Source organism: Amblyomma maculatum, chromosome 10 (assembly GCF_055883805.1).
Source record: "Amblyomma maculatum isolate TAMU_Amacu chromosome 10, ASM5588380v1, whole genome shotgun sequence".
NCBI lineage: Eukaryota > Metazoa > Arthropoda > Arachnida > Ixodida > Ixodidae > Amblyomma > Amblyomma maculatum.
The window spans coordinates 125804062-125830862 of NC_139353.1; the positions used below are offsets into that span (position 1 = coordinate 125804062).

At 46.9% G+C, this 26801-nt stretch overlaps 1 protein-coding gene across 1 annotated transcript in view; it reads left to right on the plus strand.

The window, feature by feature from the left end:
• The window catches only part of LOC146177411 (endothelin-converting enzyme 1-like), a 100684-nt gene extending 74612 nt beyond the window's left edge, over window positions 1-26072 (plus strand). Inside the window, exons 7-8 of the mRNA XM_084581553.1 lie at window positions 9238-9423; window positions 25738-26072. Coding sequence (XP_084437679.1) covers window positions 9238-9423; window positions 25738-25926 — 375 coding nt within the window. The 3' untranslated portion in view covers window positions 25927-26072. The remainder of the gene's footprint in view (window positions 1-9237; window positions 9424-25737) is intronic.
• Window positions 26073-26801: the final 729 nt, after the last annotated feature.

Here is a 26801-nt window from a genome sequence, read left to right on the forward strand (position 1 = left end):
TTTCTCCCATGGCCCAACTTCTGTTTAGACCCCCGACCGGTTTTCCCCCTTCAACCGCGACCGGCGAACATGGCGGTGAGTTTGCCTCGCTACGGGCTCTCCTCCTCGACGCGCTTGAGGGAATCTCTTTTCTGACCGATCAGGTTGCCTAGCTGCGGTAGGAGAATGAGCGCCTTCGTGGGGAGAACTCGCGGGCCTTTGTACAACAAGCTGATGTGCCGGCTTTACGTACCGATGTTCGCGGCCTACGCGGAGCTTGTGCGGCGCACTGCTTTGCAGTGTGAGCGTCCTGAGTGTCCTCTCTTCGTTTCCTACCCGTGACGAGCAGCCGTGTCTTGACTACTCCGCCGCTCTTCATCGAGCGATGACTCCCGGCGATGTTGCCTGTCCATCTTGTGGCTCTGCTCCTCCCCGTGCGGTTAACCCACCTAGTGCGATGAAGCACCGAATTCCAGCCATCACTGGCGGAGCGAGTTCATCCATCTATGTCAGTCCAGCCTTTCGGCGATGCGCTCAACTAACTAGCCAGTCTCTTGCGTCCTCCTACTACGTTGCCAATTGTGAAAAGAAGCGTCCGAATACTATTTTCGTCTCAAAGCTCAGTCCCGAAGCAACATCGGTAGACCTTACCAACCATCTAAAGTCAATGTTACTCCCACTTCCTGCCGGCAACTGAAAACAAGGTACGACTCCTACTCGTCCTTCCATATTGAAGTTGATGAAGAATCCTATAGTAAGCTTGTCGAGCCTTCGATGTGACCGATGGGCTGCATTTACAAGGACTTTCGTGGGAAGCTTCAGGAACACATGCTGCATTCCTCCGAACTGAAGCTAAATTGCAGTGGCCCCTGATTTTGACATCTGTTATCAAAACGCCCGAGGTCTCCGGATTAAGGGATCTGAATTCTTTTCCAGCGTTTTGGCCAGTTGTTACACCACTGTTGTAGTTACAGAAACCTGGCTCTCAAGCAATATCCCTTCCAGTGATTTCTTTTCTAATAATTACTGTTTTTAGAAGCGACCGCCCTGAAACAGGACCCCAACAAAGAGGAGGGAGAGTGCTCATTGGTATTGGCAGTTCTCTGCAGTGTGTTCGACGTTCCGATCTGAAAACTGTCGAATAATGTGTGTGGCTTCAGCTCACTTTAAATCGACATAAAAAACTTTTACTTGCAGCTTTCTACATTGCGGCGAGTCTTCCTCCTCGAGCCTAAGATGATGTCCTGCTCTCAATCGAACATGTTATAACTCGTCATAGCAAACACAAACTTCTCCTTTTAGGCGATTTTAATACTCCAGGGATCACCTGGAACTCATTTACTTCTTCTCACAATAATCATTATATATTAAATAAATGTAGCATGCTACTTGATTTTGTAGCCTTTAACTCTTTGCAGCAACACAATTTCATTGAAAACTGCTGTGGCAATATTCTCGATATCTGTCTATCGAATTTAGAAAGTGTTCGAATCTCGAGTTCGGACATACCGCTAACTCGCTGCGACAAATTTCACCCTCCACTTCTTGTGACTACTTCTTCCTCTGCCTCACCCTCTACTAATTAAAATCGGGCGAGGAATTCGCCCCGTTTCGCGTATGCACGTGGTGACTATATCGGTCTCTTCAATTTCTTTTCTTATGTCGACAGGTCCTTTTTAAATGACATTAGTGATGCCAACGGACAGGTCAGTCGCTTCACTCAAATTGTTCTTGATGGCATGCGTCAGTACATACCTCTGCATACTCCTACTCGTAGGAAGTTTCCTTTCTGGCTTTCCAGAGAACTGAGAACGGCGTTAAAACGTAAGGGGGCCCATCCTAAAGCGAAATGCCCCGGGTTTGACAATTGCGCAGATGAGTCTCGCCGCTTGCGTTCTCTTTGCCAACGCTTATACAAGCGGGACCACGACTCTTATCTTGAGTCTTTAGAGAGCAGTTCCACAAATCGTCCTAGTCAGTCCTGGCAGTACGTAAGCACGCGCTCCATTAAATCGGATTCCAGTATCAACTTAGTTGATTCTTAGTTTTGCCAACATTTTTCCTCCGTATACAAATCTTCACACTAAGATTCGGTAGGCCTCCCATCTGGTGCACCATCCAATTCCTTTCTTTGTGACAAGAAGGTAATAACTGCGAGTCTTGAAAGTCTCAGACCCTCTTTGTCTCCTGGACCTGATGGCATTCCAGCCGCCATAATAAAAGCCTTCGATTGTATCTTTGTACAGTACAGACTGCTATACTTAATAACTGTTTGAGAATTGCAGCCTTTCCTTGCGTTTGGAAAATAGCACGCGTGATTCCTGTCTTCAAGTCAGGAAACAAATCTCAAGTTTCTAATTATCATCCGATTTCTCTTCTATGAGCAACCTGTAAGCTTTTTGAATTAGCTTTGCACCCAATGAACTTTCCTTTCATCTCAAACATGTCGTCATACCGAATCAACATGGCTTCATATCGGGTTGCTGTACTTCAACCAGCCAAGTCACGTTTATGACGTATGCCTCCGCAGCAGTCCTTCAGAGAGGTCAGGTTGACACAGTGTACTGTGATATGAGCAAAGCTTTCGCCGATATTGCTCACTCACTACTTCTTGAAAAGCTTCTACTCTCTGGCGTCGAAGTCTCAGTCGTAGCCCTCCTACGTAACTATTTCCTTGATCGCTCCTGCTTTGTCAGTGTCAATACACAGACTTCCTTCGTTTATCCTGCAGCCAATGGAGTTACTCAAGGTTCTGTATTAGGCCCGCTTCTCTTCTCCGTTCTTATATTACTGCATACTTTGTAAGAGTGTTCTTCAAAGTCTATGCCAACTGTGAAGAAACGCTGCATACATGACTACGATGGAAGAAGGAAAATGTTTCTTAAATTTGGTTTTCATGCGTATCTCTATGGGTCGCGCTGCCCTCCGGTTCGGCCCGCCTGGTGACTACCGCGGGAGCTTGTCGCCTTGGTTAAAAAATAAATCGCAGCTGAAATGAGGTATCACATATACTTGCCGGCTTTCTAAAAGTATGCTTACCTTTTCTTCACAAAACGACAACCTCGTATTTGCACTACAATGTAAAAAAAATTCGTTTAAGGGTTTCCTGTACATCTATTCCTACAGGGGGGTCCTACGGGGCGCCATCCGTGATGCAGAAGGGGCCACCAATGGCGTTGAACGCCGCCCGACGATTGCACGCCTGTAGGCGTGCAGAGATGGTATATTACTGATACACCACTTTATCATTGGAGCTGCCATTTTGTGTAGGTGGCGCCATCTAGCGGCTATGCTGAGATGCTGTTATGTGCGGCCGCATCCGCGGCTCAGGAGGCCAGCAGCGCGCAGCGGCATTTCGTAACTTTCGAATTCATTTTTTTTGCGTTCCTAAAGTACCTAACAGAAAGAAAAAATATATGTTTTTGAGCAGTACTGAAGCCATTCGGTAAAAATGAACTAAAATTATGACCCTGATCGGTTTGGCCGAGGACGACAAGCCTGATCATGACTCGTGTAACCATTATGTGGTACACAAAGGCGGCGGCGTACCACTGGTCGCAAGGGCGATGAAGCAAGCAGTGCAGGGCAACTTGCGATCTACTTTTTGTCTTCGAAATATGTCTTTAGACGGGTCACCGTAAGTTTCAGCAATGAAAGCAAGTTGATTTAATCGTGTCAAGACCTTTTTAGTAGCAACACTAATCGTGCTTTTTTTTTCGACCCTTCGCATGCATATACTCTGTTTACTGTTTGAGCAGCCATTGCGTGTAGTTCGGACACCTCCCTTGGGTTATATTCATGAGACCCATGATCCATGTTCAACATCATCATCTTCATCATCATTATCATCAGCCAGACTATACCCACTGCAGGGCGAAGGCCTCTCCAGGCAGTTGAAAGCTTCTTCGAAGATGTAGAATCGGCAATTCGAAAAGTAAAAACGCAGTATACTGTACTGATGGGCGACTTCAATGCCAAGGTAGGGAAAAAGCAGGCGGGTGACAAGGCAGCAGGTGACTATGGCACTGGTTCTAGGACTAGCAGGGAGGAGTTACTAGTTGAGTTTGCAGAGCATAATTACTTAAGAATCATGGATACCTTCTTCAGCAAACGGAAGAACCGGAAATGGACATGGAAAAGTCTTAACGGGGAGACTAAAAATGAAATTGACTTTATACTGTGTTCAACCCCCGCCATTATGCAAGATGTAAGCTAATCGTGAAAGTGCGATGCAGTGACCACAGGATGGTGAGGTCCCGAATTAGCCTAAATCTGAAAAAGGAACGCGACAGATTAGTAAGAAAGAAATCCGTCAACGAATTAGCGGTCAGGGGGAGGGCAAAAGAGTTCAGAATCTCGCTCCAGAATAGATATTCAGCTGTAACCGAGGATGGCGACATTGCCCTAGAAGCAATGAACAATAATTTCAGAGATTTCATTACTGAGTTCACTCTGGAAGTAGGCGGTAGGATAGAGAGTATACCGGTAAGCTGTCTAAGGAGACGAAAGATTTGATTAAGAAATGCCAGAGTATGAAGGCTTCCAATCCAACAGACCAGATAGAATTGACCGGGATATCAAACTTAATCAATAAGCGCAAAGTGGCCGATATAAGGAAGCATAGGATGGAGAAAATTGAGCATGCTGTAAAAAACGGGGGAAGCCTTAAAGCGGTGAAGAAGAATTTGGGCATAGGCAAAAACCAGATGTATCCGCTAAGGGACAAAGCGGACAATGTCGTGACGAATATGGACAGGATAGTCAAAGTAGCCGAGGAGTTCGATACTGAATATCCATTTTGAGTATTTTACTCTACCCTTGGTCAGGGTTAGGGACCAAGCGGTGGCCATGAATCGTCAATAGATTAGATATTTGGCGGCAGGATTTCAGCAATGTCTTCGTGACTCAGGCATCGGTTTGCCGGAACGTGCCGCGAGTTCATGTGACTGTTTTCGACGGCGGGAGCTGCTCTTCTGGAATTTCTTTGACTGTTCGCTATAGCAGCATAATAGCCATAATGTTCTCTGAGAAAGTTTTTTTATGAAGATTTTTTTTGTAGCCAATTTATTGTCGCAAATTTGCTTGAATGGCGGTTGTTGCCATGAGCACATTCACATTTATTATAGCCAGTAAAAGCTTTCGCGATGAAGGTTTCAAAGAAAACATACTGTAGCACTTATTTCACTAAAGAGTAGCTGACAAGCAATTGCTTAAGGATCGTTTTTTCGAAGTGGACATGCAGGTTCTTTCACACGTTCATACATTTCAGGTGCCTGCATTGAAAGAGTTTTTCTTGGCCAGATCGCTTCTCGTAAATTTGCATCTCGCGCAACTTCATCGCCGAATCTCTCGGCCAAATTGGCTGAGAGCCGCTCTTTTGCTGCTTTACGCCTGCATGACGTCACTACACACAGGTGTAAATGTGAAGATGTTGTCAGTGTTTCACTTACCACCACAGCGTTAAAGGCCCTGTTCACTTAAAATTCGGTGCATGACGCTGACAGGCGGTAGCTGGCAGCTGGCATGGCTGAGCTCTGACTGGACGTAGGGTTGCCTGTCGTTATGTTCGGCAGGATGTGCCAACTCAGGCTTCTTCTTTCATATGGGAGGGTGCTATTAGAATCAGCTTGGCCGGACCCTTTTTTTACGTTACGCTAGGTCACACATGCGCTTTTGTACAAGTTGGTTAAAGCGCGGCTTGATATGTAGGTTGCTAGCCTACAGTACAACGTCATCCCCTTAAGGCGGAGCTTAAGTATCCCCCATAATGTTTTATTTGCTATGGCACCCTTGAGACCAGTGGTGTGTCTATACACAAAATTACGTAATTACACTAAGAATTTCAAGCTAGTACGTCTAGCTGTCACGAAGCGTCGCTACTGGAGGCGAAATGCCAAACTTAAATAAAAAGTTTCCTTTTGCATTTATTTCAGCATTCAAATGGATTTTCGCGCATTTTGTGTACTATGAGTTCAGAACGTGTGCAGAAGTGATCAGAGCCATTTTTTAATATCTATGGTGGCTCAAGGAGCTTCAGCTGCAGACATTTCTCACTTGCGATTGTACTTCATGTATCAAAGTATGTAATGCACTACGTGTGAGGGCCAACGAACGAACATGTATACAGAAGCAAAAATCTGCCTCAGCGTTTCGAGCAATGCCTGTTTTCAACCGCGCATGACTAGGATTCCATTCCATAGGCATAATTGTCTTGTGTATATTTTTTGAAACGGATAGCAGCAAGATCCCCAGCGAATAATGGATCTAAAAAGCTCGCTTTGACGATATTGAAAGCAATCACAGGCAGAAGGCCTAGGCGATCTACGAAAAGAGCATGGGGTAAAGTAACGACACCATTTATCTAATTAATCCCAGCACGCGTTCTGAATCCGTAACAGCTAAGAATGAATTCCACTGATTGTTGTTTCAGTCAGCCCCGATGAATTCGAAAAGAACCAGTGCCACGTTTGAGGCATAATTTCCAAAACGTGTGATGAGGGTGACGATTAATGTACATGTACGCATCCTTCCTCCCCCTCCCAATTTCCCTATGTCGCCCCATCCCCGCTGCGGCCGTGAATCCACCCAAAGAAGTTAGCGGCCAAGAAAAAGGTGATAAACACTGCGAACGCTCAATTACCAGCGTACTCCAATTAAGATAATTGTTTATCGCGATACAGCTGTCGCATATTAGAGCGATATTTGCAACAGGCAAGTTGTTTTAGATGCAACTGAGAAAATATATCTGATCGGCAGAGATTCACACCTGCGTGGGTGGGAACATTGATTGCACTAATTGTTTCAGCTTTGCGCATGCATCGAAGCTGAAACACCTACATAAGTTAAGAAAACAAAAAGCCCTTTCAGTGCTTCTGAGTCGAATATATATTTTATTCAAAGCAATCAGCAAATAATTACTTCACCCGTGGCGTCCTTGTAAGCATGGCTAATACCCCTGTCAAGCGAGTAAATTAAAGTGCACTTACGCTGAGTGCCACTTAAGAAAAGTGTACTCTACCGCTGCTAAACGGCGTAACATAAGAGCGCTTGCCAAAGTGGGCACTCCGGTCGGAGTACGTTCGCAAAACTGACTTTAATGGTTGTCTGCGTAGCATTGCCGTCAGGAATTTCTTCGTCACAAATGTATTACGTAATAAGATATGTATACAAGTTCCTTTTACGTGTTGTTACATATTTTATTTTAGGGATTGTTTTATAATTGCGACGTTTGTTATATCTCATAACAAAAACATGATGTAACCGTGTACGCAACTTCCAAATTAATCGCGGTGCTCCAATGCCACGTAATTTTCAGTTAGGAGGCGGTGATTGTTACAAAGTTACTAGAACCAAACTCTAGTAACGTTGGGTTGCTCATGGTGTTTGTTGGTGAGGAGTCTCCGAATCATGGCCCGGTGTCAAATTGCAAGCATGTTTGTGTGTTTTACTATTTTAAAAAGAACTCTGAATTTGACGCTTGGAGGTTCCAATTTCTTTTTTTAAAATATGATTTTTGAGTGGCCAGTTTCGTATCAACGAGTGCTAATGCGAGTGCACTCCGCTTTCCCGTTTAACACTGCATAGCGTAAAGTGTCTTACGAGCTGCGATGTGCACTCCCCCAAAGGGCAGTTTAACTTGCATGCTTTGACTGGGGTATAACTTACTGTGCGCCGACCAAAAAATTTGGGGGCGCTCACTGGGCGAGTTGCGATAGTTTATTTTAGGAACGATTGGCAACGCATGTCCATTCTTGTATTACGTTTCTCTTAGAACTTCCCAGAAAATACAAATTACTGAGCATCGCATACGAATTGATTGTAGGTTTGCCAACTAGCTGGTCGCAACAGTTCTGGTAGAGTGCCATGTACGTTAACCTTCACTGTTTGTTTTCACCGCAAATATGCATTTTTCAATCCCTACGCAGGAGTGCGAGCGACGCTAAGAGGACTGATGCTCGAGCGCGAAGCTGATGTTCACGCGCATATCAAATACGCTACATTCAGACTACGTTCCCGCTTCAGATAGAAGGTATTCACCTGTACCACAGTGTTGGCCATTTAGTGGTGCGCGAAACCGGCCCAAAGCTGCTGGTACACCTAATCGGCTTACCGTTATCTGTCCTTGCCTGCACTGGAAAAGCTGCGCTCTGCACAACATAACGGTGCCCATGACTTCACTTGAATACCTGTCATTGCCTAAATGATTGAAGCAAAATAACAAAAGCACAATAACACTGCGAAATGTGATGATAAATCGCACGAACAAGAAGCAGGAGAATCTGCCATGTTTGTTAATCTGCACGAATATTGCTGTTTCGGCTTTGTAATTACTGATACGAAGTCACTTTGGCACGCCATCGAGTAAAGATCAGCCTTTCTATCGTAGCGACAAATAAGATACTAAACAGGTTCCCTTCAAGATGGAAGCAATTTAGCTGCCTTTCCGCACTTGTAGCGGCGGTAGCCGCAGTCATCCTACTAACCGAATGCCGCGACGTACACTAGGGGACTCTAGCAGTACAGAGAAATCAGGATCGCAGTTTGGCTATAGGAGCCACGGTTGCCCTAGAGTGGGCATACCGGGCTGCAGCTCCTGATAATGCTAATATATGTACGAGAAATTGATTTGCTTTGGTTAGACGGATTGCGCGACTTAAAGCGACTGAGGCGACGAGATACGCCGCAATAGAGAACTCCGGTAATTTTGACCACTTGGGGTTCTTTCACGTGAACTGGCATCACACAGCACTTGGGCATCTGGCGTTTCCCCTCTTCTGAAAAGCGGCCGCCGTTGCCGGGATTTAAACCCGCACCATTGAACACAGCAGTCGAGCCCCCTGACTCCTGCTCCACCTCAATGGCGCTGTTTCGAGAAATCGGTGCATCAGACATAAGTAAATGAAAGCGATGCTGGAGCAGACATTTAGACTTTGGCTGCTGCTACTCGCGACTCTTGAGAGGAACAAGGAAAAGGCGTAAAATGCACGAGTTTAAGGACCAAAGGAACTTTCAATGCCGCTAAGACGGACATGTGGTCTGAAGTTAACCTCGTTCCATTTCACTGCCCCATGACACCTGCTGAGCATTGCATGTTACTGAAACCCTCGCATCAGAGCATGCAATATCTAAGAGATCAACTTCTCGTTTGTTCTTGAGATCAGTCACTTGAGGTTGCGGTGAGAACATGCCGGTTTTGCAACTTCCAGTTTGCGGCTATATACTGCTGATGTATTCATAACGATAGGTTTTTGTTGACAGGTTGACCCTCAAGGAAAGATCGTGTCATCTTGGCTCAGCGATACGGTGAAGCCTCGGTTCATGGCGCGTGTTCATGGCTGTTTGCCCACCGCCGGTGCCAGCGTCCTCCCTGAAGTACCTGCAATGGAGGTGGCATACGCAGCTTTCAAGCGGGACCACGACGAGAACGACACTCAGCTATCGGAGGTATGCAAGTAGTGATTCAACGAAATGCCACCCAAAGGAACATTCTGCTTGCATGTTCGAATAATATATCAGGTTTCCAGATGGCACTAATCTGCAAGGACGCGCTAAATGTTCAAGTGGTGAATACTTATATTGTGCGGATGAATGTTACTTGTTTCTCAGTAAAAAAAAAACAACGGAGTTTTCGAAGGCTACTCAATTCAGGCATTTCTTAACTACGGTGTTCATTCTTCAAGTATCATTTGAAATGATAGCAGAGAAAGAAACTACACAGAAGGTTGACATAAAACAGGATGTAGCTATAGTGAATATTGATTATTGTCCTAAATTCGCGCACATCATTTTTCACGTCATCGGCCCATTGCTATGCAGAGAAAGTCTTTTCTTTGGTAGGAAACAGACGGTATGCTGGCACACTACCCACGAGAAATCTTGATGGCTCAAGCCTTACAGGTCTCCATATTCAGCTTAAATTTATAGTTTTTCAGTATCTGTATATTAATACAAGCTATAGTCGACGACGAAGCGGAGACAGTAAGTGGCTAGTTGGTGTAGACGATGAAGTGGTTGCTGGTTGGCGTAGACTACGAAGTTGGTTGCCTGGAACCGCCCTCAGACCGCTGCTCGGACCACTCTCGGACTTCGGCAGTCTTCTAGGCTCAGGGCGTTGCCTGGACGTTTGGCGCATTACCCGTTACAGTCTGGTGGAGTGCGCTGGGTACTCTTTCCCACGTTTACACGCTTCACGACGGATCTGACTCCGGTCCACCACCGACTCAGTCGCCGCCTCCGCGGACCGTCGCCTGAGGTTGGGCCCCTTTCCACGCCTACGAGGATCTTCGCAGCCGCAACTCTCGAGCCACCTCGACATGGCCACTGATCTCAGGCTCTCAGATCCGATCCTTTGCCACCCGCCGCGAACACCACCATATTTTCACGGCAACGTCTTCTAAGACGCTGAGGATTGGCTGGCGACCTTCGAGCGAGTGGCTCGGTACAACGGCTGGAGGGACGAGCGAAAGCTGAATAACGTTCACTTCGCCCTAGAAGAGTCTGCGCGCACGTGGTTCGAAAACCACGAGGGCGCCCTTACCACCTGGCAAGCATTTTGCCGTGAACTTCTGAGCACCTTCCCCAACACCGACCGCCGCGAAAAAGCAGAAGCTGCACTTCAGTCCAGAAACCAGCGGCCAAATGAAAGTGTGCGCATGTTCTGTGAAGACATGACCCGTCTTTTCCAGCGCGCAGACCCCAATATGAAAGAGGAGAAGAAGCTTCGCCACCTCATGCATGGAGTTAAGCAGGAGCTATTTGCGGGCCTCGTTCGCAGTCCACCGCGTACCGGTGCTGAATTCCTCGCGGATGCAACGACCATGGAAACGACGCTCCAACAACAGGCCCGGCAGTACAACCGAGATGTCAGCAGCCTGGCCCCAGATGTTTTTTCGTCGTGCCATGGAGGCGGTGCGGACGCCTCACGTGACCTCATTCGGTCGGTTGGTCGAGGGGAACTCCAACGTTTCCGTCTGCCTCAGAGTGCGCCAGTGACATCACTGATCAAAGTCGTCAGAGATGAAATACGCCAGGTTGCTTGTGAATTCCCGGTCACCAACGTCGATGAAATTCCCACGCACACATCTGTTATTCGTCAGGCAGCTGCCTACGATCCTGTCGCTACCATGCCTCCACGGGTCGACGGCAAACGAACGTACGCTTTCGTTGCACGTCAAGCAGCAGCCTGTGGTCCTATTGACCCGACACCGGTGGTTAGCCACATCAGTCCGTATGACGCCTCGGCTTCAGCTGTGGGGCCTGTTCCACGCCCTCGCATGTCGGACATGTGGCGTACGCGGGACCGCAGGCCGATCTGCTACCACTGCGGGGAGGCCGGTCACCTTTACCGTGCATCCGTGTATTGCCGAGTCTTCCGCGAAGCCGAGACTTCGCGGCTTCGAACCCGATGCGCCCTGTCCACGGAACGGTGAACGGCCGCTCGAAATTGAAGCGCATCTGTCGGCCCGTCAGAGGCCTGGGAGATATAGGTGCTATGACTCAGGATCGTCATCTCTGCTGTGGTACCGTTCCCCAAGCCCTCGCATAGACGCCAGCAATACTGAGCGGCGCTCTCCCAGTCCACACCGTGAAAACTAATTCCAGTGGTCTCCGGAGGCAGGGTCGCTGCTGTCGGAAAAATTAAAGATCCTCCGCCGCCGATACACCGATACGCTGATTTCTCACAGGGGCAGCGTAGCGACAGCATCCGACGCGCTACTTCTGATTTGTGCGTGACACTTGACGGAACTGACACGATCGCTTTACTTGACACCGGTGCAGACTATTCAGTGATGAGCCACGCCCTCGCCCAGGAATTGAGCAAAGCTGTGACGCCATGGTTGGGCCTTAGCATTCGCACGGCTGGAGGTCACCTCATTAGCCCGGCCGGAAGGTGCACAGCCCGAAATGGCATCCGCGGTTTCATCTACGTCTGGGAATTCGTTGTCTTGCGCGAATGTTCGAGAGATTTGATTCTGGGGCTCGACGTTCTGCAGGCAAACGGTGCTGTTATCGACCTACACGAGGCACGAGTCACATTCTCGACCAAACGGGCAGTGGCACGCTTAGACACCCGCGATTCCTGTAGCCATGCTCTGCGTATTGTGGAGGACGATGTCATGGTGCCACCATGGTGCAGTGTCGTAATGCGCGTGCAGAATGGCCTATTTCATGACTTTGAGGGCATGGCGGAGGGTCATATCCCGCTTCTGCTTAAGAGGGGGCTCATTGTTGCCCGAGGTCTCGTCCACCAACGAGATGGCTGCACTACCGTTCTGCTCACCAACTTTTCGAACAAATTTCAGCACCTCGTCAAAGGCACGGTGATCTTCCTACAAGACGTCGCGGAGTGCCCACATTTGAGCACCGTGGAAGAAGCCCTTCAAGAAGACACTGGACCTCGGCACGTTCTGCCACCTGTCGAAATAAACACCGAGTTATCGCCGGCTCAGAAGGATCTGCTCTCGGCTATCTTGGCAGATTTTGCAGACTGCTTCGCAACGTCTTCCAAAGTGGGCCGAACTCCGGTCGCCAAGCACCGTATAATAATGGACGAGACGACGCGCCCCGTATGCCAACGCCCATACCGCGTTTCTCCAATGAAACGAGCAGCGATTCAGAGACAGGTCACCGAAATGCTTTCCAACGATGTCATTCAGCCGTCTAAGAGCCCGTGGGCTTCGCCGGGTGTTCTCGTCAGAAAGAAGGACAACACTCTCCGGTTTTGTGTCGATTACAGAAAACTTAATCTCGTCCCTAAAAAGGACGTTTGCCCACTTCCCCGCATAGACGACGCACTCGATCGACTATGAGATGCCCGATACTTCTCGTCGCTAGACCTAAAACGTGGGTACTGGCAAATAGAAGTGGATGAGAGAGACCGGGAGAAGGCGGCTTTCGTGACACCCGATGGCTTGTATAAGTTTAAGGTGCTATCGTTCGGCCTATGTTCGGTGCCGGCCACGTTCCAACGCATGATGGACACCGTTCTGTCCGGTTTGAAGTGGCAGTCATGTTTGGTTTACCTGGACGATGTCGTCATATTTTTGACCACCTTCGACCAACACCTAGAAAGGTTACGCCTTGTGTTGCAAGCTCTCCGAGACGCCAACCTGACAATCAAACCGGAGAAATGTAACTTCGGCTTTGAAGAACTTCGCTTCCTTGGTCACATGGTCAGCGCAAAAGGTGTTCGCGCGAATCCTGAAAAGACAGCTGCCGTTTCTGGTTTTCCGCACCTTACTGACAAGAAAGCTGTTAGACGTTCTTAGGTTTGTGCTCCTATTACAGGCGCTTTGTACTAGACTTGTCGCACATCGCGGAACCGCTAACCACACTGACTCGAGATGACACGCCGTTCCTGAGGGGAAGTGAACAAGAGGCCGCTTGCCTTGAGCTTCGCAGCCGCCTACAGAATTCCCCAATACTAGGCCATTTTGACGAAAACGCCGCAACTGACGTTCACACTGATGCCAGCAACGTTGGGGTTGGTGCAGTACTAATTCAGTGGCAAGACGGTGCAGAACGGGCCATCACTTACGCGAGCAGAACATTTACCCGCTCCGAAACCAACTTTTCAACAACTGAGAAAGAATGTCTGGCGGTAATATGAGCCCTCACCAAGTTCCGACCATACCTCTACGGCCGACCTTTCCGCGTTATAAGCGACCACCATTCATTATGCCAGCTCGCGAACATCACAGACCCCTCAGGACGATTGGCTAGATGGAGCCTTAGATTACTAGACTATGACGTAACAGTCGTATAGAAATCAGGACGGAAGCATCAGGATGCTGACGTCTGTCGCGCTCGGCCATAACCATATGTCCACAAGAAACGGCCGATGATTTTCCCTTTCTGGGGGCTACTAGTACAACCCGAATTGCGCAGCTGCAGAGAATGGACCCAGAGTTAGCGTCACTCGTCGGCTATCTGCAGGGCGTCGACGCCCGTATTCCCTATGTTTTTCATCGTGGGCTTCAAACGTTCACTCTGAGTGGTAACGTGCTCTACAAGCGAAATTTTACTAACAGTGAAGAGACGTTTCTCCTTGTTGTGCCCTCCGAGTTGCGCCGAGATATATTGAGTGCCTGTCTTGATGAACCCACCGCCGGCCACCTGGGGGTGAGCCGTACACTTGCACGAATTCGTCAAAAGCATTATTGGCCCAGGTTACTCCCATCGGTGCGGGCCTATGTACGCTCATGTCGTGACTGCCAACGTCGGAAGTCTCCGCCATTGAAACCCGCTGGATGTCTTCAGGCTATTGCTCCGCCGAAGACCCCTTTCCATCAAGTGGGCATGGATCTTCTCGGTTCTTTTCCGAAGTCCTCGTCTGGCAACCGTTGGGCAGTCGTCGCGACAGACTACCTAACACAGTACGCAGAGACCGCGTCACTTGTTAAAGGTACTGCAGCCGAATTTGCTAAGTTTTTCGTTCATAACATTGTCCTACGTCATGGCGCCCCCGCCGTGGTAATCACCGACCGTGGAACAGCGTTTACGGCACGCCTAATCCGGTTGGTCATGACTCTGACTCACACTAGCCATCGACGTGCGACAGCGTATCACCCTCAGACCAACGGGCTGGTGGAGCGCCTCAATTGCACCCTCACTCACATAATTTCTATGTATGTGAACGCAGAACATCGCACCAGGGATGCGATTTTGTCCTATATAACTTTCGCGTACAATACCGCCACTCAAGAGACGACGCGACTGACCCCGTTCCAACTTGTCTTCGGTCGCCAAGTGAGCACGCCGTTGGATGCTACGATGCCAGTTGGTCCTTCTTGCGGCTCTGACGCCGACCTTGACGCCGACATCTTTGTTCAGCGTGCTGAGGAAGCACGGCAACTAGCACGCCTCAGAATCCACCGACAACAGGCGAATGACGCTGCTGGGTATAACCTCAGCCGAAGAATCGCCACTTACGAGCCGGGCGACTTCGTCTGGGTGTGTACACCTGTCCGTCATTGCGGCATATCTCAAAAGTTACTACGCCGATACTTCGGCCCTCACGAGATTGTTCGCCGTATCAGTGACGTCACCTACGCCGTTGTTCCCGCAGCTTCATCTCCATCCCGAAGGCCACAGCCTTCTGAAGTCGTGCACGTCATTCGGCTGAAGCCCTATCATGATCGTGCATGACTGAACTTGTCGCCAACGCCGCTGGGTCCTTGTGACACTATTGTGCACCCTTTCGCTAATTTCTTCCTATTAGCACCGCGTCGCATGGAGTTGATGCTACAGAGGAGAGGGCAGTGATACAAGCTATAGTCGACGACGAAGCGGAGAAAGTCAGTGGCTAGTTGGCGTAGACGATGAAGTGGTTGCTGGTTGGCGCAGACGACGAAGTTGGTTGCCTGGAACCACGCTCAGACCGCTGCTCGGGCCACTCTCGGACTTCGGCAGTCTTCTAGGCTCAGGGCGCTGCCTGGACGTTTGGCGCAGTACCCGTTGCATTATTATGAAAGGAAGCTGAGTTATTTTATAAAGCAATGCGTGATCGAAAAGCAGAGCAATCTACCGTGTTCCTCTAGCTACATAATCCTTCTCTGCTGCCTTATTTTTGTATGACTACGAAATTATTTTTGACGGGAATTGAATACAGAGCAGCTATTATATCGCAGTCGAGAAATTGTAAACGCAGCAGCCTCCCTTCGGGATCGCGGTAACGTAGCGAAGGTTTCCTTATTGTCTTCCCAAAGATCGCTTATCTATGCTTTCTTGTCCTATTGTTGCCGCATGATTCTGTCTGTGCCATACAATGCTTCCCACATAACAGGAAAATACGATAATTAATGTCAAGAATGTATTTCGAATTATTCGTTCACGCTAAACACGAATGTATCCAGACCGGAATAAATGGCTTGTCCTCAAGCGTCCTCCATAAACGAGGTTTTATTTAGAATGCAAAATCTTAGTTAAACTTTCTTCCCAAGGAAAACGGAACATATGCTGGTTGCTGTGGAAGTTCAGTTGGGGTAGATTTGCACTTTCTGAAAAAATGTACATTTATGGTATGTACCGGGAGCTGATACGCGGAGCAATTAAGGTTGGTATTGGCTTCAAAATCGAGCAGAGTCGCCACCTTGCGGCTCAGCGGCGAAACCTACTCAGTGTGGATACGTTTTCGCGTCGCGTGCCAGCCCGCAGTGATTGTACGCTCGCGTGCGGCGTATACAGGAGTGTTTTTGTTTGTTTCGCGGTTCCTGTGAGCTTTTGCTTACCTAAATAAATATGAACAGTCTATAACCCCACGCTTCATTAAAAAAAATGCTTGTCCGTATCGAGCATGTCATGCTTGGATAAGGACATCATCCATCGCGGTCTTCGGCACTTGAGATCCTTTGACATGCAATGTCTCAAACGAAGTGGTACTGTCGTTACCGCCGTGTCAAAGCAAAACAAGTCGCTGCTGTCAATAAAAGTTAATGCAAACGCTCAGATATCGAATCGCATATTCCCGTTTCTGTTTGGAATACCGCAGCTACTGAAACATATGCCACCACAGACTGCTTCATATAGCAGAATGCAGTTTGAACAGACCACTCTATGCCTACTATGCCTTCTGTATTCACGATAGAGTTGTGTGACTACTTTTGTTTTTTCCTTTTACACCTCTGTCGCGTTGTCTCAATGCTAAAAGCGCTCGACTGCTGGTTTCGAGAACGGGGGATTCAATCACAACCGTTTCGAAAGGCGCTCCTCTGCTGTGGGATTTGACTGCCCAATAAACAATCCCACGTGGTAAATGTGGTGTTAATAATGAAAACAAAAAACGACATTAAAACCAGCCTCTGAAATCATCCGTCATAGCCGATGCCGCTTTCATGCGTTAAACCCGGGCCAATATGCATTTTTCGTTTCTTTTCTTTTGTTGTTGAAGGCTTCTGTGCATCCGTAAAAGTTTGTGAGCACATTTTGCTTTAGGTAAATGCTCGTGTGTTTCGGAAACATATTCCCTGTACCTAATTGTTACCCTAAATATTACATAATACACCGAGATCAATGTACTTTACTGGTAGCCTATTATAATCATTATAATCCCTTTTCGTCCAAGTGCTGTCTTCCGACAAAACTCGTCATTTCTGACAGGGGGAGTAAAACAGCTTCATGCGGGCTTAAATATCAGTGTTTAGTTCGGAAATAAATACATTTTAATAGTTGCATGATAAGATGACCTCCATTTCTTTCGGAATAGTTTTCTATCCGGCATCTGTTTTGGAAGCAACCCTAATATTTTACTTCGCATAAGATTTAGTCACTGCTAAATAATTAGTGATAAAGAAATTTTCAGCCTGTAAAATTGCTTCCCAGAACATGACAGTGCCCATGAGCAGTTTATAACGATGTCATTGCAGCGAAGAATTCGTAACTTGCACTTTAACGTTATTAAAAATTAAACGCTTATTATTTTAAATTCTGTCAAGTGTGTAAAAGTTCTCTCACAGGGTGAAATTTATTCGCATTGCAAAACAAAATAATTACACTACTAATTTACCGTTATATATTAACGGTATAATTTACCGTTATATATTAACATCACCCACATCAAAATTCCCTCATACTTTCCTCGGTTTCAGGAAATCATTTACAGACAGTGGCGCATGCAATAATACACTATCACATTCTATGACAGTGGCCGCAAAAAGCATCTCGGCAAATTCAATCCACTCAGCGCTGTACACGTGAACAATCAGCTTTCCTGTGCGCATCTCATATTTGGGGAATACTTGTGCGTGATTGTCTGGCCAGTGTTGATGTGCACTCAGTCTAAAGCAACTCGCCATGCAGTGCGCTGCCAATGCTACTTTTAACCTGCTTAATCCTCGAGTCAAGTACGATACATTGAATCAGGCTTTCTCGATTCAATCTAAATTACTGCAGGTCAGAGCATGAACCTTGTATCTGCTTGGGCTTGACACTAAATTCGCCGGTCTCACTCACATGACACGCGCAAACTGTTTAAAAGTTGATAAGGAAAGTAAAGCTGTCATTAGGCAGGCCCAAGCATTAGGCGCGTGAGCGCGCTACAGCGCAAGAAACGTGCAAAGTAAATCTAGAAGACTGGTGGTTGCGGGCTTTGTTTTCCTGGAATCCGCACTTCTTCTGCTGTATTGGCGAAATCCTTAGATTTTGTTCTGCAATATTGCAGAAATACTGCAGAAGACACGTTTTCATCGCCAACAAACCTGCCGTAAATTCGGAAGCAGACCTACGCAGCGTGCGTTTCTGCTAGCGCCGCCGGCTGCCGATCCACACTACCGGAGTGACGGTGGCGCCACCTCTAGATCGATATCGCGGCGAATAGAGAGTGGATGCTTACTGCAAAAAAACGTTCACATTTCGGTTAATATGAGTCATTTGGACGGCAACCTTTACCAATTCTATAAGGCTCGATTCAGTTTCATAATTAGGAGCGCGCACTGCCACTACGTGCAACGGTTTGTTTCTGTCGAGTAATGGATACGCTGTGTATGGTAGCGGCTTTGTGCATGAACATGGCGCAGGAATCTCGCCTCAGTGACGTCCTGAGTGAGGCAAAGGCAGCGGTCCGATAAGTATTACGTTTGACGGTCTCGCTCTGTTGGTCAAATGTAGGCGGAACTGTGCTATTTGGTGGAACTCTGTAAGCGTAAAAGGCCCTAGAAGGTGTGATATATTAGCTTGGCATATTGTACCTACACCTTTAAAAAGTAGTGCTGAAAAAATAGGCGAAAACGTAAAAAAAGGCGCATCGGATTGCTGCCTTTACATCCTTCTGAATCCGGCAATAATACATAGTGATGCCACAATACACGCATGTCGCAGCCACGCGCAACGTACCAACGTATCCAATGGAAACAAAATGAGAGGCGTGACGGCAGTATTTACTCTTTGTAATTAAAAAATTCAGTCGAACCTGGCAATGACTATGGCTGCAGTCAAAGCCTCCAAACTAAACTTTCGCCAAGGCTCTACTGTGCGCACTGCTAGCTTGAAAACACACACCATACCAGAAACTGAGGAAGTAACCATAAAAATCGCTTTTATTTAAACATGGCTGCAAAATGAGATGGAAAAGAAAAACTACCACTCACAATAGTTACAGGTCCGTGCTCAGCATGAAGTTTATGGGCACAGAACGACAGATTTGTCTTCGATTCCAAACAGCATTCATAACACGCCAAAAATATGGAGAATACAGAAACTGAAGACCAAGATACTGAATGCCCCCGCAAACGTGGGAATTTGGAAAAGTTTACGCCGCATTCTTCGACATTCGAATCTTTCTTACGCATTCCGCTCAGAAAATGGAAATGTTGATTAGTTTCATGAGAAAATGTACCAGTGAAATGAGATAAAAAAATGTACGGAGTGCCTCATATTCTCTTTAGGTAGGGTTTAACAATTACCAGGTTGATAGCTAAAACGCGTTCAACAACGTTATGCTTGGCACTGTGCACTTGTATTTCAGAGCAAATAAACAATGCCTTACGCCCAAACACAATGAGTCAGCACGGAAAAGGGAGGAGCGCGAAAACGGTGCGTCGCAAAAATGCAATTTTGTTTGAAAGAACCCAGTCGAAAAAACTTCAGAATGTGTAAATATATGACAAAATACTCTGTTGTTCTCACGTAACTCCTTATTGTCTGCAGTTCAGTATTGCTTTCTTATAGGGCTGCAGTTCTTTCAGTCGTTCTTGTCTGCAGTTTTTAGTTATGGAGTACATTGCTATCGTAATTACAAATATTTCTGATTTTAGTACAGCACTTAGTCTGATCACAACATATTCACTGTCAAAAACCCCACAGAAAGTGTGTTGCGACAACGAAATATCTGTACAGTTTTTAGACTATGAAAACTAAGACATATATGATTGACATTCACGACAAGGATATCTAATCGACAAAAATAATTTGCCACAGGGAAGAATGAGCTTAAAGCTGGGGTGAACAAAAGATAATTGAACATTTGAACATCTTGTGCGTGACAGTTATTGCTCGAAAGCCACAAGAATACGCTTCAGAAATGTCCGGCGAGAGAAAATGCTCTTTGAGTGATTCGCACGGAAGAAAACATTTTTTGCCGGGAACTGGTGCCTCGAAAAAACGATCACTTAAAATCAGTAAGTTTTAGAATGTGCATGCACACAGACACAGTCAGGTCGTCCGGCAAGATTGCGAATTGCCAAGATGTTCTATATATGCACTGAAACCCAATAGAGAATCACACTTCAGATTGCTTAATTGAATAAAAATGCCTAAAAGCTATCTCCACTGACAAGAGCAAACGTCAGTACAGATACATAAAAAGAATAGCACAGAGGGCGCAAGATGGGCTCAGCGAAATTTAGCACAGATACGTCACTAAAAATGTACTAAAGATGTTCGTCAGAACGCAGGCATATGATCATTCGAATGACCTAAGCAATGAGTCCTTAAAACAGTATGCCTGCTGCTTTCCTTTATTTTCTTTTTCTGCAGTACTCTCAAGCGCACTTGACTGCCTGCTCGACGCGATTAAGAAGGAACACGCAATAATACTTACGGTGACATTTTCCGCCTAAACAGATGCAAGCAAAAACACTTAGGATGACAACTTCCGTCCAGACGGACACAAGGCATGGTTTGAAGCATACCCTTGAGGGCAACCAAATCAAGGCAAAATTATTCCTTAGCTTAGGGGCGCGATGAAGCAACACAAGAACCTGTATCGGTGCGGACTTAACGGCTTTGCGTCAGAGCGAAGCAAAAGCTAGCACTAAGTTCACGACTTCCACTCATGTGAAAAACGCCGCGCAGGCTTTTCATTCTCAGTAGCACGCGGAAACTGTTGGAGGGCGACGCGAAGGCCCCGCCGTACATGTATTCATTGCAACAGTGGCCGTAGGGAATTCATAGGGTTTGCCGAGCTTGCCATGGAGGCACAATTTGAGAGCGTTAGGCCTACCCCTACGCTGCTTAACTCCGCTTCATTCGGTGCCGCACCATCTGTCACATGCGCAAGCGCCTTTCCCCACTTTCTCAAGCCGAACTCGTTCGAAGAAAACACGATGGCGCTGCTCACTAAGTGTTTCAACAGAGGTCGTAATCAAACGGTGCACCCGGCCTGGCTCCATTCAGCGGCGCAATTCCAGACTTTGGGCTTACCTCTCAAAAGAGCATTGCAGCGTCCGCTTTGCTCTTCGGAACACAAATCTTGCGCCGTCTGCTGTTGATTACACCTCTCACCGAAAATAAATCTTGCCACTTCGGAAGTGAAACTATTATAAGAAATACCCTACGAAGCGTTGCCTTCAACCAACGCCTGCCTTCCACCCCTTCAACACACCATGGCTTCCCAGACCATGCCTTCAACGCGCGCGTTGAAAGCATGATCTCTAATAGGGCGCAGGCCACCCGCCACCGCGGGTTCGAGCATCACGCGAGCCGAGGCCCGATTAACTGTCACCACGAGCACGCTGAAACACCGCATCGCGCTCAAGCTCTGCAGGGAGAAGAGCAATATGTTGCTGTAAAACAATTCTCCAAGTTCGCTAAAAGACCTTTATTGAACACCGCCTTCTAGCGATACACACAAACAGTCACCTCTTCCCGGGAGCTTGCGAGGAGCAAGATTCTGCGGCGCGCAGGAAGTAATCAGGAATGTTCGCCGTAAGCACACTATGACATGCTGCGATCTTTCTCACGGGGACCAAAGGGTGGCCTATTTGCTAGAGAGGTGGTGACCAACACAAGACACTCTTATCAGTCATTGCAGAAACAGTAGCATACAGTTGCGATGTGTCGGAGGGTCCGCGCTCGGCCCGAAGACACCAATGAGAAACGGTATTGCGACGCCTGGACGGAGCTGTGGCCGAAATACAGTCAAGTACTGAGGATAACTCTCCGCCTACTGAGGCAGGAGAAAGGGATAGAAAGGAGCTCCACAGGAACCAGGCAGCGACCGCGTAGAAGCCAACGACGGGATGCCCGGATCCCTCATCCTCCTGCTGTGAAATGCCTTACTATCCGCCAGCGAAAGCGCGCAACAGGTCCTCAAGCATGTAAGACGGAATGCGACCCCCACGCAACAAACTACGCTTCATTTCCCGCCAAAATTATCTAGAAAAGAGTCACACAAAAAAGAGACGAACACTAGCTAGACGCATAAAACAATAAAAAAAGAAAAGATGGGCACAATATATAAAAAAGTTCACAACGTGAAGTAAATGCAAATATGTACAGCAGGATGTCAGGGGCAAAATTGCAAAGCTCGCCTGTGCTCTTCGGGGAGCTGGCGGTGTGACATGTGGCCGAACGACAGAAACAAATCGTCCGAAACCTATAGACTAACACCGTGTTTACAAACAAAGGGGCGCTCGCGCCGCCGCAGCCGACTGGGGGTGAAAAATAGGGTTAACGTCTATAGGAATACATGGAGTCAAAATAATCCAAAGCAGTTTTCGCATTTCATGGCGCACTTGTGATGTCGTTATTCGGTACAAAGCAACTATGAACATTCTAGTCGTTAAACGTTGACCAGCGCATTGAGGAATTGTGTGACAAAAGTATGGTGCGTCATTACTGAGGCAGTCTACTTTTAAAACTCCCCGAATAACCTGTGATATGAATCCAGACACCGCCAAAAGGCAAGCTGAGTGTAGCGAATGGCGCAGTTTTGATTTCAGTCTGATATGCTGCCTCATAGGGTAAATAAGCTTGATAATACTGTCGCTCCAGTGATACGTCCTAGACAGAATTACACTTAAAAAGCAGTTCTAAACCGCCATACGAAAATACGGACCGAACGAGATTCGTGCATTGCAGCAGACGACAGCGCCGCTGGAGATACCCGCCGCGGCCGCCTCCAGCTCCGGAGCGTCTGCTAGCAACAACGCCGGTAGTGCATGGTCATCTGCAACTGTGCGTGGTCAGTTTATCGTGCTGTGAACGATGCCGCAAGTCGTCACACTGGCATTACTTGCAAGAGATTGTAGTGTGTCGTGCAACACGACATCGGGGCGTCGTAAAAGATGTTCACCAACAAATGAGAAGGGTTCAACGCTGCTGAGCCGAGCAAAAGGTTCCGGTAAGTTGTGTTTACATGTATTTCTATGGGTCGCCCTCTCAACTTGCACCCACATACGTTTCGCGGTGTTTTAAAGATATTCGCCTCGGTAATGAGATTTTTATACTTTTACGATCTGTTCTAAGATGTTCATGGTTGCTCTGTGCTAAATAACGACATCACATGTGCCTTGTGAAATGAGAAAACTGCTTTGAAATCTTTCAGTTTTATGTATTGCTATGGGCGCTAACACTACTTTTCACCCCCATTCGGCCCAGCCTGGCGACAGAAGCGCCACTGCATCGTGCTTACGTCACAGATCGGTGTTTTTCTATACGTCACATGAGGCAGGAAAAAATGAACCAGATAGAACACCACGTGGATTAAGCGGCGGCCGCGCAGAAGGAAACTGCGGGAAGCACGAATCCTACAAAGGAAAGTGCAACCGCAGTGCTGGGTACGAAGAGGATAATGTGAAAGGTGAAAGGCGGAAATATGACTTTACAACAGCGTCTCATTAATTGAAAGGCACTAAAGGGTAAACTGTTGAACTTTCCCCTCAACCCCAGCGCAGTTTTCACCGACTACCTTTAAGCGTTCACTTCGTTACCGGTGGGAGACAAATGCTCATGGCACATACAAAATCGCTTTAGTGGAGGCGTCTACCTGTGATTGACTACATTTAACGCGAAGCTTTTTAGCGATGAGTTATCACGCTGAAATGCACTCTACTCCGAATCCATCGCACTGCGGACTAGGCGTACGTTACACCGCTAGATCCCAATCGGACATTATGTCAAGGGGTTGCCCGACGTAGGTATAATGGCCTTTTAACTAAGCAGTGCCAATACGCTTGTGCAGCATAGGAGTGGAATGTGACTGAGGTTCCATTTTGCCCGATAAGTAAATTGTCATCTTATCCTCCCATTCCATTTTATCTGCCCATGTTTACAGCTCTTGGCGTGTCATGCTGTCTTGTTACGTTACACTCTCCGTAGAACTATCGGTGTCCATCTGCCATAACCATGTCTGTCATTTTGTACACATATACATGCATGCCAGTGTCATTCTCTGCCTGAGCTGCCTAGGGTAGCGTTGCACAGGCTTTTCCAGTGCGGATAATCCTTAGACTATGCTTTCTTCGCGATAGCGCATGTAATTCTTATGCGTTGCAGCATTTGTTACTGGTATTTCTGTGGCAGAAAGTCACAGAACGCAGCGCTACCTGCATTGATTGATGTCTACCAGGTGGCAGAGCAGAGAGATTTTAACCCGTCCCATATTTAAGGCAGAGGGAAGAGCATGAGAGGCAACGGTTGGCTAATGAATATGGCGAGAAGGGAACATTGCACATCAAGAAGGTGGATGCCACGGAAAGGAAAGAAGCCAGATGAGTACTGGCTACCTTCCAAGAAGGAGGTTATGACGAAGGCTGAAGAACGTAGAAGGTTTAGGGTAGTTGCATCAAAAGAAGGGAGGAGGAGTGGGCACGGCATGAGGGCGTGAATGAAAGAGGTACGACGCGTCGCCTTTTGAGAGGAAGGAGAGAAGCGTCAAATGAAGTCAACGTGTAACAAGAATATGAGAGTGGAGGATTGCGCAGACAAAGAACGCTGGAGTGGTCACTCTAAGCTGGCGCCAGCTGTTGAGTAATATGCTACGTTTAAATATGATCGCATTAAAGAGGAACCCGCCCACATCACCGATTCGAAGTGAGGTCGACGAGATACGGCGCCGACTGGTGTGATGCCAGCTACTCATTTATAACAACGAAGAAACTAGGAAAGCAGTGACAGGTAGTTGAAGGATTTCGACATGGGGCACTACAGAAGCGCGTTATTGAAAAATGAACGACTCGTTACCGGTAGAGAGTCAGGAGGGTAGCTTAAAATGAAGCAAACGTGGAACAAGAACATGAGAGCAGATGATTGATTGTGCATAGAGGGAGCGCTGTAGGCTGTTGCCGACTGTTGAGAATATGCTGCGTTGAAATGTGATCGCTCCGAAGAGAAACACGCCCACTTACGTTCTAAAGAACAAAAATTGCTAATGTATGAATGTGTGAAGTATGTCTTAGATTCGCATCGCCAATTTTTCGGCCTCGAAACCGTGAATATGTGGATTTATTTAGCGGAAACCATACCCCAACAAATTGCCGCGTCGAGTTCCGGATAGCCTCAAACGATTTGTCTCATTGAGACTTACTCTTTTGTACAGGGAGTAAGACTTGGTTTCATATTTGTACACATAAATCTATAACATTATTAACCTGAGAATATTTAACATGCCGATTTCTGTGATATTTGTCAGTCGTTTTAGATGACAGCTTGACTGCGCAAGGCTGCCTGTTTGTGGTGTTTATTTTTCTTTTTACAGAGTCCACCTATATAGGTCTGCTACCACCTAAGCCCTTTACAATGTCAAACCGTGCCGCGATTACAGGGCGCTGCTCAACGAACAAAATTCTACGTCATATAATCAAGCTGATTGGAACTCAAAATAAGGAAGAAAAAAATGAATCGTTAAAAATTAAGCCACCAATATAAATATAGGACATCCCGATACAGCAGGAGGTCTCGACAGAGCTTTGTGCTATGGGACCTCCTCTTGTATGATTTATGTAATACAGTTGTTATGAATAAACAAATTTTTCTTGTAATCTTCAGAGTCGCCACGTTAAAACACAATGTATTTTTTATTCGTTGTGTGGTCCGCCTTTGCAGGAACTGACCGAAGAAAAGACGTTCTTCATCACCGCCTGCCTGTTAAGCTGCGCAAAAACAGACGCCGATAATCTCTACGGTGGGAACTGCAATAAGGCGATGGCCAACTTTGCGCCATTCGCCAAAGCCTTCAATTGCCCCGAAGGCTCTGGCATGAACACCGAGAAAAAGTGCACTTTCTTCAGCTGAAATCAAGACTTCTATGATCTCCGCGATTCCCCCTCTCCACACTCGCATCCTTCTATCACGTCATTTGTGGTTCGTGCATTCAGTTTTGTTATTTATTATTTGTCTTATGGTTCATTATGATCAGCTTTAGAACTGAATTTCGTGCAGCAGACCTGAAGACTAATTGTGGGGTGTACCTTTCATAACAGCTGGATGCCCTAAAATACGCGGGCTTTTTCGTTGTAAAATAATTTAGCGTACACTTAAGTTACGTAATACAACTATTCGCTCAGTTTTAACTTGCAGCTTTACTCATACTAAACTGCCCGTTCAAATAAGCGTGTTTTGTTGAAAGACTGGTTTGCTCCAGTGTGTCTCAAAATTTCTGCACAATTGCTCTTTTAGTGCCTTGCCCTTAACTAAAGCGCCGAATACAAGTTGCGGTTACTACTTCAGCAAATATCTCTATATAAAATCATAAAAACACTATGTGGGTCACACTGCAGCCAGGAGAACTGCACACTCAGTGGACGTTATTTGAATAGCTATCTTGATAGAAGCAATGTGCGATTCGCCTCATGTTGAAACTGTTCGAATATCGCCAGCGTATGCCATTTTCTGTGAGACTAGCACGTGTGCCGTTTTTCGCTGACCATCTGGCGCTGCTGCAGAGATTGTGGAACTGATCTCTTTACTTGGACTGAAAGGAATATTCCAAACATTGCACAGCAAGATCGTCACAATTGTGTTACCTCATCGCTGGTAGACTGGCACAGACTAAAGCAGTGTTTTCAACGTGCATAACCTTTATGTGCTCTAAAGCGGCAAGTGATTTTACTGTTGATATGAACTCGCCGCTTAGCTGTAATAAATGGACGTATGAGGCGTCTAACTTG